Source organism: Phodopus roborovskii, unplaced genomic scaffold (genome assembly GCF_943737965.1).
Source record: "Phodopus roborovskii unplaced genomic scaffold, PHOROB, whole genome shotgun sequence".
NCBI lineage: Eukaryota > Metazoa > Chordata > Mammalia > Rodentia > Cricetidae > Phodopus > Phodopus roborovskii.
The window spans coordinates 9,201,730-9,218,440 of NW_026126459.1; the positions used below are offsets into that span (position 1 = coordinate 9,201,730).

At 47.0% G+C, this 16,711-nt stretch overlaps 1 protein-coding gene across 1 annotated transcript; it reads left to right on the forward strand.

Moving 5' to 3' along the window:
* The first annotated feature begins 275 nt into the window (after positions 1-275).
* On the forward strand, positions 276-16,194 carry Ribc2 (RIB43A domain with coiled-coils 2). The gene is made up of 7 exons (XM_051189552.1): positions 276-395; positions 1,063-1,144; positions 2,691-3,035; positions 6,325-6,443; positions 11,893-12,120; positions 14,661-14,827; positions 15,751-16,194. The coding sequence occupies exons 1-7, from the start codon at positions 282-284 to the stop codon at positions 15,827-15,829; spliced, it is 1,134 nt and encodes a 377-aa protein (XP_051045509.1). The 5' UTR covers positions 276-281; the 3' UTR covers positions 15,830-16,194.
* The last annotated feature ends 517 nt before the right edge of the window (positions 16,195-16,711 follow it).

A 16,711-nucleotide genomic window follows, 5' to 3' on the forward strand; every position in this document is an offset into this window, starting at 1 on the left:
CGGGAAGAGTTTTGCCAAGTCTCGCGAGACTAGAGCGAGCGAGGCGCTGTTCCTTAGCAACGGAGGTTGGCGTTTCTCAGGGAATCCGATCCTGCGCCGTGGCTGGTTGCTGTGAAAGCTGGGCTGCTGCTGGTGGCGGCAGGGACAGACCGGCTCTGAAACTTTTGGGAGCGTTGCTTCTCGGAGGTGCAGTTTGCTTATCTCTGTCGCTTTTTGTTTTTTTGTTTTTTAAATACGGTGTTTATTCTGAAAGCTGCTGAAGGCCCACCGGTTCCAGAGCCATGGAGGTAGCGATGCTTAAGGACCTGCGACAAGACGCCACCCTAGCCAAGAATCGGTACATGGAGCTGTGCAGGCAGGGACGGGTCTTCAACGCCAGGAACAGGATCATTGGGGTGAGGCACCGGGGCCGGAGAGGAGCCAATGCTTGAAGGAGCCTTTATATCTAAGCACCAAGTTTGGCTGAGTCAACTTGAAAAGCCTTACCTCGACAGCCCAGGGGAAGCCAGTGGGAGAGTGGAGACATTTGCTTTCCTCCTACTTAGCTCAGTTTTCCATTCTTCCAGGTGACAAATGCCCTGGCTAGTCCTAGTTGGGTCCAGGAGGTGGGAGACCTTTGCAGAGTTCACCATGTAGTGAAAAAGGCAATGCCTTAAAACGGCCACAAAAAAATACAGTGGCATCAGCACCAGCACAGACTGGAGCCTGGAGGGAAAATCATAGAGGGTTTCCCAGAAGAGCGGTACCTAAGCACTGTTTGGGCAGACAGACAGACACGGGGGGTGGGGGCACAGCAGGAGTCTGGAGAGAAAATCATAGGTTTCCGAGAAGAGTGGTACCTAAGCACTGTTGGGACTCTGTCTGTCTGTCTGTCTGTGTGTGTGTGTGTGTGTGTGTGTGTGTGTGTGTAAGCAGCTGATAGCATAAGCAGGACACCCAGCTACAAGCAAAGCCATCCAAGCGCTGGAAGGCAATTTGTTGATGCCATGACCAGATGAGGGGATTGTGTCCTACTGAATAATGCTAGCTGGTTCTAACCTCTCTCCATTTATCCATTCCTAGGGAGATACACAAGCCTGGGATATTCAAGTTCATGATCAGAAGATAAAAGAAGCAACTGAAAAAGCTAGGCATGAAACTTTTGGTGAGCACTTCTAAAATGTTCACCTATCGATTAAGGCTTCATGTCTTCATTTCTGTGAAAACCAGAGCAAAAGTTTTGTGTTGTTCTCAGGGCCCTGGATTCAGTTCCATGCATGTGCACTAATGAGGACAGACGGACACACACACACACACACACACACACTACTTGTATGGTCTTTCTCCTTTTAAAATCCCTCAATTTCTTGTGGTCATTTAACTTAATGAGCATAATTCCTCTCAAGAAAAAGTAGCTATTGAATCTCAATGTGCATCTTAGGAAATATATTTTAAATACAAGGAGTGTTCTTCATTGTTTTCTTTAAAAATTCTTGCTCTGAAAGGGAAAAGCCTTAAACACACATGCACACATTCTCTATTTCTAACTCAAAGCTGACCTATGGAGGACAGCTGTTGATGGATGACAAGTGACACATGCATCCTAGACCTCAGACCTCTGAGATAACTCAGTGATTTATGTATAGTATGTAATATGTATACATGTAGTAGTTACATATAGTGTGTAGCTATATATAATAGTGTTCTAGTTGCCAATTCAAAATGTCAAACAGAATCTAGTTTTCCTTTCATGGCCATCAATTTCACCAATTGTTGAACATTTGGGTTTTTTTTTTTTAAATACTATAGAACTTTTTAAAATTTAAAAAAATGGACAAATAATTGTAGAGACAAATGTGCTGTCAATTTAGGCTTTAAGATATATGATTAGAAAAAGACAAAATTTGTTTCAGTGGTTACATTGGAGTAGTTGTTTTTCTTTATACTATTATACATTTTCTAAACTTTTAAATCTTGTTTATTTGTAAAAGTAATTCACACTTATAAAACCAATGTAACAGACACACATGTGGCCACCACCAGGCTTGATGACAACATTTTGCCATGTTGGCCTATGTATGGTGTGTGTTGTGTGTGTGTGTGTGTGTGTGTGTGTGTATGTGTTATGTATGTGCAGGTAGGCATGCCCATGAAAGTTCAGAGACTGTAGGCCAGGCTAAACTCTGCCTCCCAAGTGCTGGGGTTGAAGGTGTGTACCACACACCCAGATTTTTAGCAAATACTGATGCAATGAGTATCTATGTGTTATGTCCCTTGTGCACATGTGAGAGGGACACTGGGGTGGGATCAGTGGGTCAAATTGCTTTGTTAGAAGTGTTCCAAATTATGCTTCAACAGCAGTGAGTGCAACAGTTTTAATGTCATTCCTCACATCATTGCTAATGTATACCATTGGCAGCATTTTAAGCATTCTGCCTGGAGTTCATTGAATGTATCCCGTGAAAGGTTAATGTTCCTTTCTAAGTATGTTGCCCACTTGGGTTTCTTTACAGTGCTTTGCCTGTGCTCACTTTTCAATTGGCTTTCCCATGTATTCAAGATCTGTTTATAGTGCTTTTTATACAGTGGATACTGTTCCTTTAATGATCATGTTACAGTTTGGGAACATTGTCCTTAGGTCATGAAAATTCATTTTAAAGTAGATTTATTTGTACTCATTGTAGCTTATATGTTTGCTCTGTCTTTCCTAGCTGCAGAAATGAGGCACAATGACAAAGTCATGTGCATACTCCATGACCGGGAACGGAGGGACAGGAAACAACTCTGCTGCGCTATCAATGACTTCCAGCAGAGCTTTCAGAAGCCAGAAACTCGCCGTGAGTTCGATCTGTCTGATCCACTGGCCCTCAAGAAAGATCTCCCAGCCCGGGTGTCAGACAGTGATATGCGGAACACCATCTCAGGAATGCAGAAGTTCATGGGAGAGGATTTAAACTTCCATGAGAGGAAGAGGTTCCAAGAGGAGCAGAACAGAGAATGGTCCCTGCAACAGCACAGAGAGTGGGAGAGAGCTCAGGCTGACCACAAGCTTGCAGGTATTAAAAGAGAAGACACGGACCACCCCAGCCGGGTATGGGTGTCCCTGGGACAAGGGTTCTCGAAGACTAGGTGGGTAAGGATTCGGAGGTAACTAACAGAAACAAACACAGAGGCAGTTTGAATCTGAGTGTATTTTGCAGCTTTCAAGCAAGGCTTTTTATCCAGGATATAGAATAGTTTCTCAGAAATTGTATTCATGGAAGCAAATCCAGATAGAACAAATGACATCATCGTTGTTAGGTACAGTAACCTACAACTTCTTCAAAGCTAACAATAAATCAGAAAATCATTCAAGGCTAATCACAACTAACAGCCTATTTTCTAAGATTAGATTAATAAATCTTTATGGTCAGTTATTGTTTAATAATTGTTGCCTAGCTCTTAAGAATCTTTAAAATATTGAGCTAATTTGACTTTTTCCTATCAAAAGGCTTTTTTTTTTTAAACCAAATGTTTAAACCTACTCTCAGTTACACATATACAGCCATATGAATTTTTATTGTTGGGAAAGTTTTCGATACTAACTGTATTTATGTGAGTGATTTGAAAGCGCTGGTCTCCTAGAGATGAGGTCATGGTTAGTGACCACATCTCAGGGGACGGTTCCTCATTTGTATCAATATGAGAAAAGGATAAAAGAAAAGAAATTGCCATGAGAACTATAGCTCAATATTTTCCTACTTATTTGAATGATGTGTATGATTTGAAAAGTGCTGGTTTACCTGGAGATGAGGTCATGGTCAGTGACCACATCTCAGGGGATGATTATATCTTTTGTCAGTATAGGCTCTCATGAGCATTTTGATAATATGAGAAAAAGAATAGAGGAACAGAAATTGCCAAGAGAACTATGGCTCAATATTTTCCTCAGGCCAAGAGTCCCACAACCGTTTCCAGGAGACCTCCTTCTTTTGAAGTTATTGCCAGTCTGTGGAACTTGTGACACAGAATCTACTGGATTTGGTGTGGCAGATCTCAACTCCTAGCTCAGTTTTTATGGGTGCTTTTAAAAGCTCCACCAAATCAAAACCTCAGCCCCAGGAGTCAACATCTCCCAGTGTGCCTCTACAGTACAGGAAACGCTTTCTGAGTACTCTATTGCCCTTGTTTGCTTTATATTCCTGGGCTGAAACACTGTAACCAAAAGCAACTTGGGGAGGAAAGGGTTTATTTAGCTGCAAGGTCACAGTCCATCACTGAGGGTTGCCAAGGCAGGAACCTGGAGGCAGGAGCTGAAACACAGCCTACTTAGAAGATGAATAAAAGTGTATGTGGTCTTCTAAGTGTCCTGGGTGTGGAAATGGAGGGTCCACATGGTCCTTTGGGAACCCAATCACAGGCCCAGTATTAGCAGGTTCTCACCAGGACTCACTGGACCCTGAAAACCTCAGGTATCTGACATAAAAGGACTCTCCATGGAGAAACAACAACAACAAAAAGCAGTATGTTCTGCCTCCATGGAGGCCATCATCCACTCCTTGGCAGACACTCATAGCAGCTTCCGGTCTTCTGAGCAGGTCACTAGTGACTGAACTGGAAAGAACAGCTGCCAGGAAGAGCAAACCAGAGCTAAGTGAGAGCAATTGCTCTGCCCTCCTCAGCAACTCCAGTTTGTGTGTTAATTCAGCCCTCTTCTCTGTCCTCCTTGTCCATTAGAGTTGCTGTGGCAAGCCTGGCTTCATGCTCCCCTCTCCAATGTTAGTTCTCAGCCTCAGCTCCCTGGATTTGCCTTCCAGGCCAGTCTTTTCCCTGGTTTCTCTGCCTGTCCAACCAGAGATCTGAGAGGCAATCTTGACCCCATCTTCAGCTGTCCCCTTCTACCCCCTACATATACTTTGAACTGCCCACTTCTCATCATCCCTTTTGCCACCACTGTTGAGACAAGCCATCAGATTTTCTCACCTGAATGGCTCTCTGCTAGTGGCTTTCTAGCTGTTCACTCCCACTTCTAGTCCATTCCTGCCTGATATGTTTATCAGGCAGAATGATAGTTCTCAAATAATTTCATGTTGAACCATGCCATGCCCATGCCCTCATCCTAGCTATCTAGTGTCTTCGTGGGATGTGGAATGAGATTAAAAACAGCCTATAGACTATACATGTTGGGCCTCTGCCCACCTGGAGAACATCTGCTGATGTCTCCATCTCAATCATGGAATTTCAAACATGTTGGCCTTTTCATTTAGGATTCCATCATGTCTCTCCCACCTCACGGCCTTTGCACCTGCCCTGACCATTTAGTCCTTCAGCTCTGGATAAACATGTCCTCCTAGAAAAGCAGTTTCTTGGTCCCTAACCTCCAGCTTCCCCATCCAAGCATTCCAGCATTTCCTCTTTCATCTCATCCTCCCTCTCCTCAATGGACTAGCACACTTTGTATATCTCTTTGGGAGGCTTGTATGCTTTGAACCCCTGTTTCTCACCTCTGTGTTACGTGTGTCCTGAGCCCAGTCTCAGTTCTTGATCACTATCTGGTACAGGACAGATTAACAGATGAAGAGTGAGCTGAGGCCAGAAAGCCAAGGCCAAAGAGTCTGGGCCTTCAGGACTGCCTTGTAGTGCAGTAGCAGAGCATCTGCCTAGTGTGTGTGAGGCCCTGCATCCCCAGCACCAGAGAGTGCTTTTCGTGTTTGGAGTCAAATGTGGAGCCTCTCTTAGCACAAGTAGAGAAAGCAGAAGCTGCTGACCTTCGACTTTTCACATGTCCATTGCATCTCAGCACTGTGCCTCAGTGAGAGTACGGGACACGGAGGTTAAGCAGTAGCTGCTGATAACGGTGCTAGGCCATGTCTGGAAGCCTGTTCTGACTCCCAACTTTCCTACTTCACTCCTGGTACCCTCCAATTTCACCCAGCCTTGTCCCCCTCACTGGCCTGGCTAATCTCTGCTGTCACTCCACAAGTGTCTGTGACTCTTTGCTCTAGGTCTTCTCTGGTTTCTACAGCCCTTTCTCCTGGTTCCTACCACTTCTTGCCTCTAAAAGGCTGAAAACATCTGATAGACCAGAGTCAGCAAGGTCTAACTAATCCCCCCTAGGACTGCTGCAGACATCACCAATTCACAGCAGACACAACCAGTCCAAAGAGAGCTCTAGTACCCCTTGCTCACAAAGATCTACAGGCTACACTTAAATCATCCTGCTCTCCCAGAACCCGTGAGGCAAATAGCTTTCCCCCCTCCTCTCACTCTTCCTTCTCTTCCATGGTAAGAAATGAGTGTGAATCACCATACTACAGGTACTTCTGGTGGGCATACTCAGGCTGATGGCATCTTGTCCCTTGGCAGAAGACCTCCACACACAGACAAGACTAAAGTTTGATGAGACAGCCAGACACTTGCAGAAGTTGGAAGGCTTCACCAGAAAGGAAGTCTGTGCAGCCATGAAAGCGTTCAACAAGAACCAGGTATACGCACCCTGAGCTCAGTCTGAAGCACACAGCAGCTTCCCTGGGGCTCCCTACATTTTGAGGGGTCCCAAATTAAGACTGCTCAAACCACCAGCTCTAACAGAGGTAGGTGAAATCTGATTTGGCCTGCCCTTCAACTCACCTGTAAACTTCACCACCATATAAGCTGTGGAGTTGGGGAAGGGAATCACTTTTTTTAAACTTCTTTATTGACTCTTTGGGAGTTTCGCATCGTGCCCTCCAGTTCTGCTCACCTCCTGGTCCCCCCGTATCCTCCTGTCACACCAGTAGCACCCCTCCAAAAGAGAACAAAACAAAGCAAGCAAGCAGACAAAAATAAGAACAAAACAGAACAACAAAAAATCTCTTTGCTTCTCATTCCCTACCTTTCCAACCCCTCTTCATTTGTCCTGGTGACACTGGGGCCTTAGTGCCCCTTTGTCCCATCAATGTTCCTGGCAATGTTCATTGCAATGAGTCACTGGTCTTGTTCAAGGCCTCTGGTTTCTGGTACACCATCAACATTGGGTCCTCACCGGAACTCCTCTGGGATATCCTGTGGCTGCTCAGTGTCATGGAGATCCTGCGGGTGTGGCTGCTCAGTGTCATGGAGATCCTGCGGGTATTGTTCCACAGCACCAGTCCCTTCACAAGCTCCAGATATCCTAGATGGGGTAGATGTTATGGTGAGCTAACCCAAGGCCTGGCTGAGGCTCTGGGTGGTAGCTGAGCTGGTCAGTCTGGGCCACTGGGGCTATCTACCTCAGACCAGGAGGCAGAGTCAGCACTGCTAGATGCATGCCCTCAGGGTCAGTTCATCCTCACCTGTGGTGAGGGGTAGGGCCAACTCTCTTGCTGTAGTGTCCAGTGAGAGGCAAGGCCAGCTTTTCCCAGGGCCAGCAAAGGGAAGGGCTGGTTCAACATGACCCTCTGATTTAATCTGGCATGGTTCCTAAAGTCTTCTGAGGTGACACAGGCCACAGACATCAACAAGGGTACAAGGGTGTCACTTTTTTAACCTCCAGAACACAAGGACAGGAGCATCTGTGCAGATGAACACCATTTGGCCTGGGCTGGTCTCAGTTCTTGTCATAAGCTCAGGAATGAAGCAATCAGTGCAGACTGATGGCACCCTCCTCTTCTCAACTGCCTGGCTCCCCACAAGCTTCCTGTCCGTCAGCCCCTCCTGAAGATGCTCCGAGTTTCTTACTACTTTGGGAACTGCTTCCTCCTCTAGGTTTTGTTTTTATTGTTATTGTTATTGTTATTGCTATTGTTGTTTTCCCCATGCAGTTCTATTCTTGGTGATTTACCAGCTCTCCCTGTCTTTAGACCTATAGCCTTAGGAAGAAAATGGCTGATTTTATTTCACATTTACTGTTTTTTGGTTTTTTTTTTTTTAATTAAGGTTTCTCTGTGTAGCCCTGGCTGTCCTGGAACTCACTCTATAGACCAGGCTGGTCTTGAACTCACAGAGATCTACCCACCTCTGCTGAGTGCTGGGATTAAAGGCTTGTGACACTACACCTGTTGTAATTTAAGAAAAGCAGCACTGAAGAGAAAGACACCATGCAACAGGGTTCAAGCAGAGGGTTTTTTATTAGGGAAAGGGATCATAAAAGGGGGAAAGGGAAATGGGGGGGGGAGATTGGCCTATGGAGACAAGAGAAGTAGGAGAAAGGAGAGGGGGAGAGAGAGGGGGGGAACAGACAGAGAGGGAGAGAGAGAGGAGGATGGGAGGTGGGTAGGGGCCTTTAAAAAGGGAACATAGTTGATGTGCACAGATGGTGCTCTTGGTTGCTGCAGGTGAGAGTAAATCCTGTCAGAACCCCAAGGACAGGCCTGTACAGATGCCTGAATACTAACAACACCCTGCTTCCCTTTGACTCTTAACCTTCTATCTCTGAAGTCAGACACCTGGGTGGATTTCGTATAGTGCAGGCTGTGTTTATGGTGTGGTAGCTGCATACAGTGAGCTGAATCTGTGAGATGCAATGCAGTAAAATGTTCCGTAATGAGCCATGAGTCAAAACTCAAGAGAGGCTAAGGTGAGTCAGAGAAGCCAGGTTTCCAGCGTTGCAAAGAGAAAAAAAAAAGGCAGAACAACAGTGTTGGCGAGGGATCCAGAGGACACCAGCAAGCAGCAAGTGTTTTTTGTTTTTGTTTTTGTTTTTTTTTAATGTGCATTGGTGTTTTGCTATGGGTGTCAGGTCCCCTGGAACTGGAGTCACAGACAGTTACAAGCTGCTGTATGGGTGCTGGGGATTGAACCCAGTCCTCTGGAATAGCAATCAGTGCTCTCAACCCCTGAGTCATCTCTCCAGCCCTACTACAAGTGTTCTTAAACATAACTTAGTTCTTTTTTGTTTTACAGAGGAAGCACAGAGGGAGATGTCAGCTCTAGAATGGCAGAATGGAGGGAGCTCTTGACAGGTTAATGTCTCTTGGCAGATCATCTATGTAGGCATTCAGTGTTTATAATTCAGCAGATGTGGACTGAGCCCCTCCTGTGACACTTGTGGGGACTCTTGTGGAACCATGGTGTCTCACTCATGGATTTTTGGGGTGTGTGTGTGTGTGTGTGTGTGTGTGTGTGTGTGTGTGTGTGCTTTAATACATATACACATACATATATGAATACACACAAAATGTGTGTGTGTGTGTTTTTTTTCAAGACAGGGTCTCACTATGTAGCTCTGGCTGTCCTGGAGCTCACTATGTAGGTAAGGCTGGTTCTTGAGTGCCAGGGTTAGAGGTGTACACCACTGTGCTTGGCTCATTCCATACTATTTTAATAAGCATCCACAGTGTTGCCTTCAGACCCCACAGCTCCTGTGTGAATACTCAAGGAGCACTGTCACAGCCTCTGCCTGAGGAAGCTGCCCTTCAGCCTTCACAGCTCCTGTTCCTGACTGGAATCAGACCTTGCTATTTAGTCAGAATCATTAAAACTAAAAGAAAATTCCACACTGGGTATGTGGCCCCCCACCTGTAATCTGGCACTCCAAGGATATGGTAGGAAGAGTTCCTGGCCATGCTGGGCTATGGAGAGAGACCCTGTCCCAAAAAAGAAATGAACATTTCAGGCAGGCCATTTTGTATCAGCAGGGCAGGCACAATGGGGACTGCTTGTTTCACATCTGGGTTTAGAGTGCAGGCTTCAGAGCCTACCAACAAGGTTCAAGACAAAGCCCTTCTCTGTAGCCTTAGACAAGGCCATTGAGGCCTCTTTTGTCATCTGCAGAACAAAGCTGAAGGCAACACCCATCTTACCATTCAGTATTCACGAACTCTCCTCCAGTAAGGCACACCTCAGACCTCAGTAGCTGTGAACACAAAACCAGTCTTTCCCTCTGCTGCATGTCCATCTCAAGTTGGCTAGGTCAGAGAAACTGCCAGGATTACAGCAACACAGAAAGGAAAAGATGTGGTTGGTCCCTCCCATCTGTGTCCTCCAAGAAGCTGCACAACCACCCTTGCTCACATTTTGTAGAATGTGTGCACATTCTGCAAAATCTGAGGCACAATGTCATAGTAAGCAGTAATGGCCATGGCACCTGCTCTCTGTTCACTCTGAGGATGCACACAGTGTGTTAGGACAGTTTAGCTCATCATTAGGACCCTGAACACTATTTTAAGATTTATTATTTTTAATTGTGTGTGCACGCATGTGTGTGTGCCATGTAGTGCAAGTACCTTCAGAGGTTAAGGTGTCAGATCCTCTGGAGTGGAGTTACAGAAAGCTGGGAGAACTTGGCTCCTCTGCTCTTAAACATTGAACTAATCTCTCTAGCCCATGTAGCTGATATTTTTAACGCTGGCAACAATTAGGAAATTGCTAGCATGTTTGGCTATTTGACAGCCCTACCACAGAGGCTGATTAATGCATCGTCATTGATAAAGCAAGGCTCAGAAGGGGTGAGCAATTTTCCAAGGACATCTAAATACTAAATGGCAAGTATTTGAATTTGGTCTTTGTCTGCCACAAAGTCTATGCTAGATGAACAAAGCAGCTGGCCTCTTGCAAGCCCCTGCCTTTCAAGTTCTCTGCCCATTCTTCTCTAAGAATAATAGTCAATGTTGGGAAATGTCTCCTAGACACCTATATTAGAGTTTTCTAGAGGAACAGAACTGATAGAATGAATTTCTCTATATAAAAATGGGGTTTACTAGAGTGGCTTACAAACTGTAGTCAGGCTATTCCAGCATGACTGTTTCCTGACAGAAATTTCAATAACTCAGTAGTTGTCCATTTGGTTCATGAGGCTGGATGTCTCAGGTGGTCTTCAATATACCTCAGAATCCCAAAGAAGTAGGCTCTTAACACCAGTGGAGGAGTGAGCTTGCCAGTGAGAGTGAGGGCAAGCAGGCAACAAGCAAGGGTTCCCTTCTGGCTGCTACCAGAAGGTGTGATCTAGATTTAAAGTGGGTCATTTTCTTAGTCAATGTTCTATTGCTGTGAAGAGACACCTTGATCAGAGCAACTCTTATGAAAGAAAGCATTAATTGGGGGGTTGCTTGCAGTTTCTGAAGGTTAGTCCGTGTATCATCATGGTGGGAGCATGGCGGCATTCGTGGCACTGGAGCAGTAGCTGAAAATTTTTCACACTGACACACAGGCAACAGGAGAGAGAGACGCTGGGCCTGGTGTGGACTCTTGAAACCTTAAAATCCACCCCCAGCAACACACCTCCTAATCCTTCTAGTCCTCAAATAGTACCACTCCCTTGTAACTGAGTATTCAAATATATGATCCATTGGGAGCCATTCTTATTTAAACCACTGCAGGCTTCCTACCTCAAATGTTCCAATTCAAAAAAAAAAAAAAAATAGTCCCTCACACATGTACCCAACAGCTGTAGATGTATGTAGTCAAGTCGACAACCAAGAATAACTACACAGGGAAATATCTGCAGCCTAGAGAAGGCAGGTGTACAAATCACACAGCCCTCACTTCCATGCTTTGAGAAGTAAATCAACAAGAATTTGCCCCCCCACCCCTGACAGGGTTTCTCTGTATAGCCTGGCTGTTCTAGAACTCACTTTGTAGACCAGGCTGGCCTTGAACTCATAAAGACCCACCTGCCTCTGCCTCCCGAGTGCTGGGATTAAAGTTGTGCGTCACCACCAGGCAGAAGTTCCTTTGTAATGGGGGCTATGCTGAAACAGGACTGCTGAGGCAGCTGTGTGCTCCCACCTTTAGAAGTCACCACTGTGGCAGCTTGTGGTGGTGGCCTACAGATGTCCAAAGGTTTTACAATGCACACTGCCCTGTCCTGGAGATGAGCCAGTGGGGAAGCTCCTTGCTTTGACAAATTGGTGCCGAGACCCACAGTTGTACACATACCTATGGGGAATGACCCAAAGCCCAGCCTGCAGCCAGGGCCCAGATGAGGTCTTGACCCTTAAGTCACTCCAGCACATTCTGAGGTTCTTCTCTGCTCAGGTTATGGAGATGGCAGAAAGGAAGAGGCAACAGAAACAACAAGAGCAAGAGGACAACATGACTGAGATCACCAACCTGCTGCATGGCGACTTGCTCTCTGAGAACCCACATCAGGCAGCCAGCTCCTTTGGGCCTCACCGTGTGGTCCCTGACCGCTGGAAGGGCATGAGCCGGGAGCAGCTGGAGCAGATCCGCTTCACTCAGAAGCAGCAAATCCAGGAGAAGCTGGTGAGCCCCTCCTGGGCCACAGAGCTGCCTCTGTGCCCCTAAGTTGTTGCCCCCACACCCAGCTCCTGTGTCAGTGCTCACTCTGAGAGGTGCCTCTGCTGTAGGCAGGGCCATTCTGGTGTGTGAGGGGGATGTAGATGAAAGTTTCTGCTACCCAGTTCTGCAGCCAGCCATTCAGTCCCAAATAAACTGTTTAGCTAATGGCTCAGGCTTCTTATTGGCTAGATCTCTCTTAATTATTAACCCATTTCTATTAATCTATGTATTTCCACATGGTCTTGGCTAATCAGAGAATACCTGGGTGTCCTGCTTCATGGTGTTTCCTGGCTACTCACTCTCTGTTCCTCTTCCCAGCATTCTCCTAGTCTGGTAGCCCATTTTGCCTGGCTTCCTGCCTTGTTCCATTTTGCCATTGGCCAAAACAGCTTTTATTCATCAACCAGTAAGGAAAACATATATTCATAACATACAGAGGGACATCCCCCATCGTGTGGGGGGGCAAGAGCCAAAAACTATGGTCACACATGATGTGTGTAGCATGTGTGAGAGAGGAACTGAGGATGGCTGCAGACCTTTGAAGGATGGAACTTGTGTCTATAGAGATGGGAAGTTAGTGGGAGGGGCATGCAGGTTGGTGGGGGTGGGGGTGATGAGTACAACTTTAGACATGTTAACTGTGTAATGTCCATTAAACGTCTGTGGGATTCAGTTTGCCTGATACAGCAAAAGAAAAGGACATCAAAAAGCACTAGCTACAGCATTTTGAACAAGGTAGAATCTGTATGTAATCAGTCCTCAAAACAATCTCAGGCTTGAAGAGAAGCTCTGTGACCACTGTATTCTGCTGTCCTGGTTCTACCTTTGCGCAGAATGGCCACTTAGATGCCAACCATCACATACATGAGAAAACAGTAGAGAAAGAGAAGTAAGGATAACACTTTTAAGGGGTTTTACAAGTCATTTTCAGATATGTTTCAATGGACAACATTTAGATTACTCCAACTGTAAAAGACATTGGGAAATGTATCACTAGTAGTTCTTTATTCAGGGTGGCTACTGGGGACTCTTACATTTTTTTTGTCTACAAATTCCTGGTAAGGTGTATTGGGGAAAAGCAGAGAAGGGCGCAGGATGTATGATCAGGACTCAGAACAAGGCATAGGTTAGAGCCTTATGTTTTGGAGTTGTCATCTACAGAAGGTAATATGATAGCAGTCCTGGGCATGACCATGGGTAAAAAAGACAGGAAAGGAGGCCTGAGGTCTGGGACTCAGGCATGGCCATCATTCACAAAGCAGGCTGCTGAAGGCAGCTGGGGAAGGAGTGGGTAGATGGATGCCAAGAGGGATGTCTTGGAGGTCAGGGAAGGGAAAGTGTTCCTGGAGGGTAGAGAATGAACCCCTGCACCATAGTACTCCCAGGATGTGGACTGCCCCCTCAGCAACCCACCAGGCAGAAGTGCTGGGGGGACGGAGGGCCACTCTGTGATTGGCTGCAGGGAAGGCTGGCCTGGGAGGAGAGCACAGGGAAGGAATGGCAGAAGGCTTTGTCTGTCTGTCGTACATCTGTTCAGCTGGACTGTGGAATGAAGGTTGGCTGGCTTTAAACCCAGCATTTTGGTCCAGTTTTTAATCTGGAAGATTTAGAAGGCAGGAACACACAAAGGGAGAAAGCCCACATTAAGATGCTTGCTCGGGCCCTTGCTCTGTGTGTCTTGGTGCTCTCTTTGCCATGCCCTCCGTGCCCTGGGTGGTCTGGGAAATGGAGCTCATGTTGAGGCAAATGTGCTGCTGGCTGTGGTGTCTTTGAACAGTTCCTTTTTAGAGAGGCTTCTGAGATTCCCAGCAGCAAGGCAATTTGTCCCTGGTGGCAGGTGGCTAAGCCAGTGCAGGCTGACTTTGTGCCCTGGTAGGAGGCCTGCTGGACACCACCTGCTCCTCCAGTGTGGGTGCTCATCTTTCCTTCAGTCTGGCCCACCCAGTTACTTCTCCTGGGAGATTGGTGGGAAGCTCACTGAGCTGAGAACTCTTGGAAGCCACTTCTCTATGTTAATCTGGTGTCTCCTGGAGGGCTCTATGCTTCATCAAGAAGGATCTGGAGTGCATATCCAGGGCTGAAAGGCAGTACTTCTAGAACTAGGCTGTCACCCACACCCCCATGGTGATACTGTTGTCATAGGATGAGGCTCAGTGCTCAGGGAATCCACAGATGATCCCCACTTTGGGCAGCTCGGTGGGATGGTATCTGGTTTGCTAAGTCAGCTGGGAACCCTCCTGAGGACTTGATAGAGATCAGCCTGACTGGGAGCACTACGGGAGCCAAGTCCCTAGGTCCTTCAGGGATAAGAGAGCATCAATGCCATCTGAGGGTAGAAAGCCACCAGGCCCCACAGGACAAGGCCAGGGTGTGTGAGGTCACCTCCTTTCTCCTTCTCCAAGCTTCAGTTTCTCTATCCATAAAAACAGGCCATATTTCCCAGATGAACCCTGCAGGTTCCTGGGCCTTGGGGAAAGGTGGTAAACCTCTTTTCCTGCCTTCAGAGGCTTCAGGAGGAAGAACGCCAACGCAGCATGGACTGGGACCGACGCAGGATCCAGAAGGCTCGTGCCAGCCTGCTGCATGAGCGTGAGCAGCAACGCTTGCAACGGGAACTGCGCAGGGCTCTGGACTGCAGCAACCTCAGCCTGGCCAGGGAGCAGTATTTACAGTGAGTTCCAGGGACCTCCATAGGTGCAGAGAAGGTGGGCAGACCCACAGGTCACTGTGTGTACCTTAAGTGCCTGAGGGACACTGAGTCACCTGGGGAATCAGGGAGGCTTTCTGGAGGAGGCTTCATGGCTATCTTGGGGTGCAGTAGTTGCCTACTGTGTGCTGTCTCCAGGCAGAGGAGAGGAGGGCTCCCAGGATCTTTCACATACCAGAGTCATCTGGATACAGACAGAACCCCAAGACTGGTTCGAGGATGCAGCCATGCCAGACAAACTAGCAGCCAAGCATCAGGCAGGCATTGGCTCACTCAGCTGTTATATCCTGAACTTGAGTCCTGAGGGCACCCCTGGGGTTTGCTCCAGTCAGAACTCAGTCACCATAGGGTCTGACAGTTGTCATGGCTTCCACTGGGGCTTAAAAGGAGTCATGCTCATGTGGGATGTCCTCATGAATCACTGACACCAAGTCCCTCTAACTTCAGTGTCACTACAGAGTAGTAGTAGAGAAGATGCTTTAATATGCATATATATGGGGTTTGTTCTTTTTAAATAACGTGTGTGTGCGCGCGCGCGCGTGTGTGTGTGTGTGTGTGTGTGTGTGTGTGTGTGTGTGTGTGTGCGTGATTTGCCTATGTAAATCCTATGTGCCACTTGCATGCAGTGCCTATAGAGGCCAGAAGAGGGCATCAGATGCCCCTAGAACTGGAGTTGTAGATTGTTTTTTGCCTCCATGTGGATGCTGGAAAGTAAACCTGGGTCCTCTGCAGGAGCAACAAGTGCTTTAGCTACTGAACTACCTCTCTGGGCCCGGATAACTCTTATTTTGAGCTCATTAGTGTTGGAATGTACTCTGTAGGGTGGGGATAAAATACTTTAGAGCTTTACCTCACATATTTGCTTATCTCTTTTCTTCTGTTAATAGGAAAAAACAAATGGATGCAGCCTCCACAAGTCAACCCACGGAAGATTTTTTCTCACAGTTTAATACAAGAAGCCGCTAATAGGAAAGACTCCTCTTTTCTTGTTGACAGTAGTGTGGACCCTAGGATTCACACTTATTTCAAAGTGAACATCCCCATCAAGTCTCATCACCCTGGTGGGGAGTGTGCACTCTTGATGCTCTGCTCTCTGAAGGTCTCTAGAGCAGCTTTGGGTGCTGTGGACATAGGGCACATAGAACACAATGAGGACCTGTGTGCCGCTCCAGCTCCAGGCTAGCTGCTGCAGTCCCTGCTTACTCAGTGAGCATCAGAGATGTTGTCTATGTGCTCCACAAAGCACTCCTTGGTTGGATTCTCACCCCAGAGGCTGACCAGTACCTCTACCACTGTCTAGTGGGAGAATCAGAGTTAAAGGCACACATCTGGCTTATCGTGTGATTCCCCGCCCCCCACCAGGAAATGTCAGCACTCAGGACTGGACCCAGCAATTTCAGCCTTTTCATCTTCTGGCTCCTATAACAAAGTCCCAGGCAACAGTGGCTTCTATAAAGCATCAGTTTTTATTTTTTGCTTCATTAAAAGCAAGCTGACCTAGGAGCCCTGCTGGTTGGGGAGAGCCCAGTATCCTCTGCTACTTGTTCAGTCTCCCTTGCCACCATGTAGCTCCCATCCTAGAGACTATGCCTCTTCCCCATCTTATAACCCTGAACTAAACCCCGTCACCAGAACCTAGCCTTCAGTCCCTTCAGGGATGTGGTCCAGAAAGTGCCTCTTCTCTCATCCCCATGTTGATGAGCTCCTGCTAGCAAGAGTGCTCCTGTTTCAGTCTGGAGGTCTCCAGGATGATAAAGACTTGAAGGGGATGTCCAGACCAAGGAGACCTCCACATTTACCCATCACAAATGCATTTGCTAGGAAATATGCGACCACCAACACTGTCAA

Excerpts from the sequence above, each read along its gene's own strand:
- Ribc2 (XM_051189552.1), top strand. The coding sequence starts at position 282 with ATGGAGGTAGCGATGCTTAAGGACCTGCGACAAGACGCCACCCTAGCC. Across the intron at positions 6,444-11,892 it reads AAGCGTTCAACAAGAACCAG|GTTATGGAGATGGCAGAAAG; the intron begins GTATACGCACCC and ends TTCTCTGCTCAG. Across the intron at positions 12,121-14,660 it reads AGCAAATCCAGGAGAAGCTG|AGGCTTCAGGAGGAAGAACG; the intron begins GTGAGCCCCTCC and ends TCCTGCCTTCAG.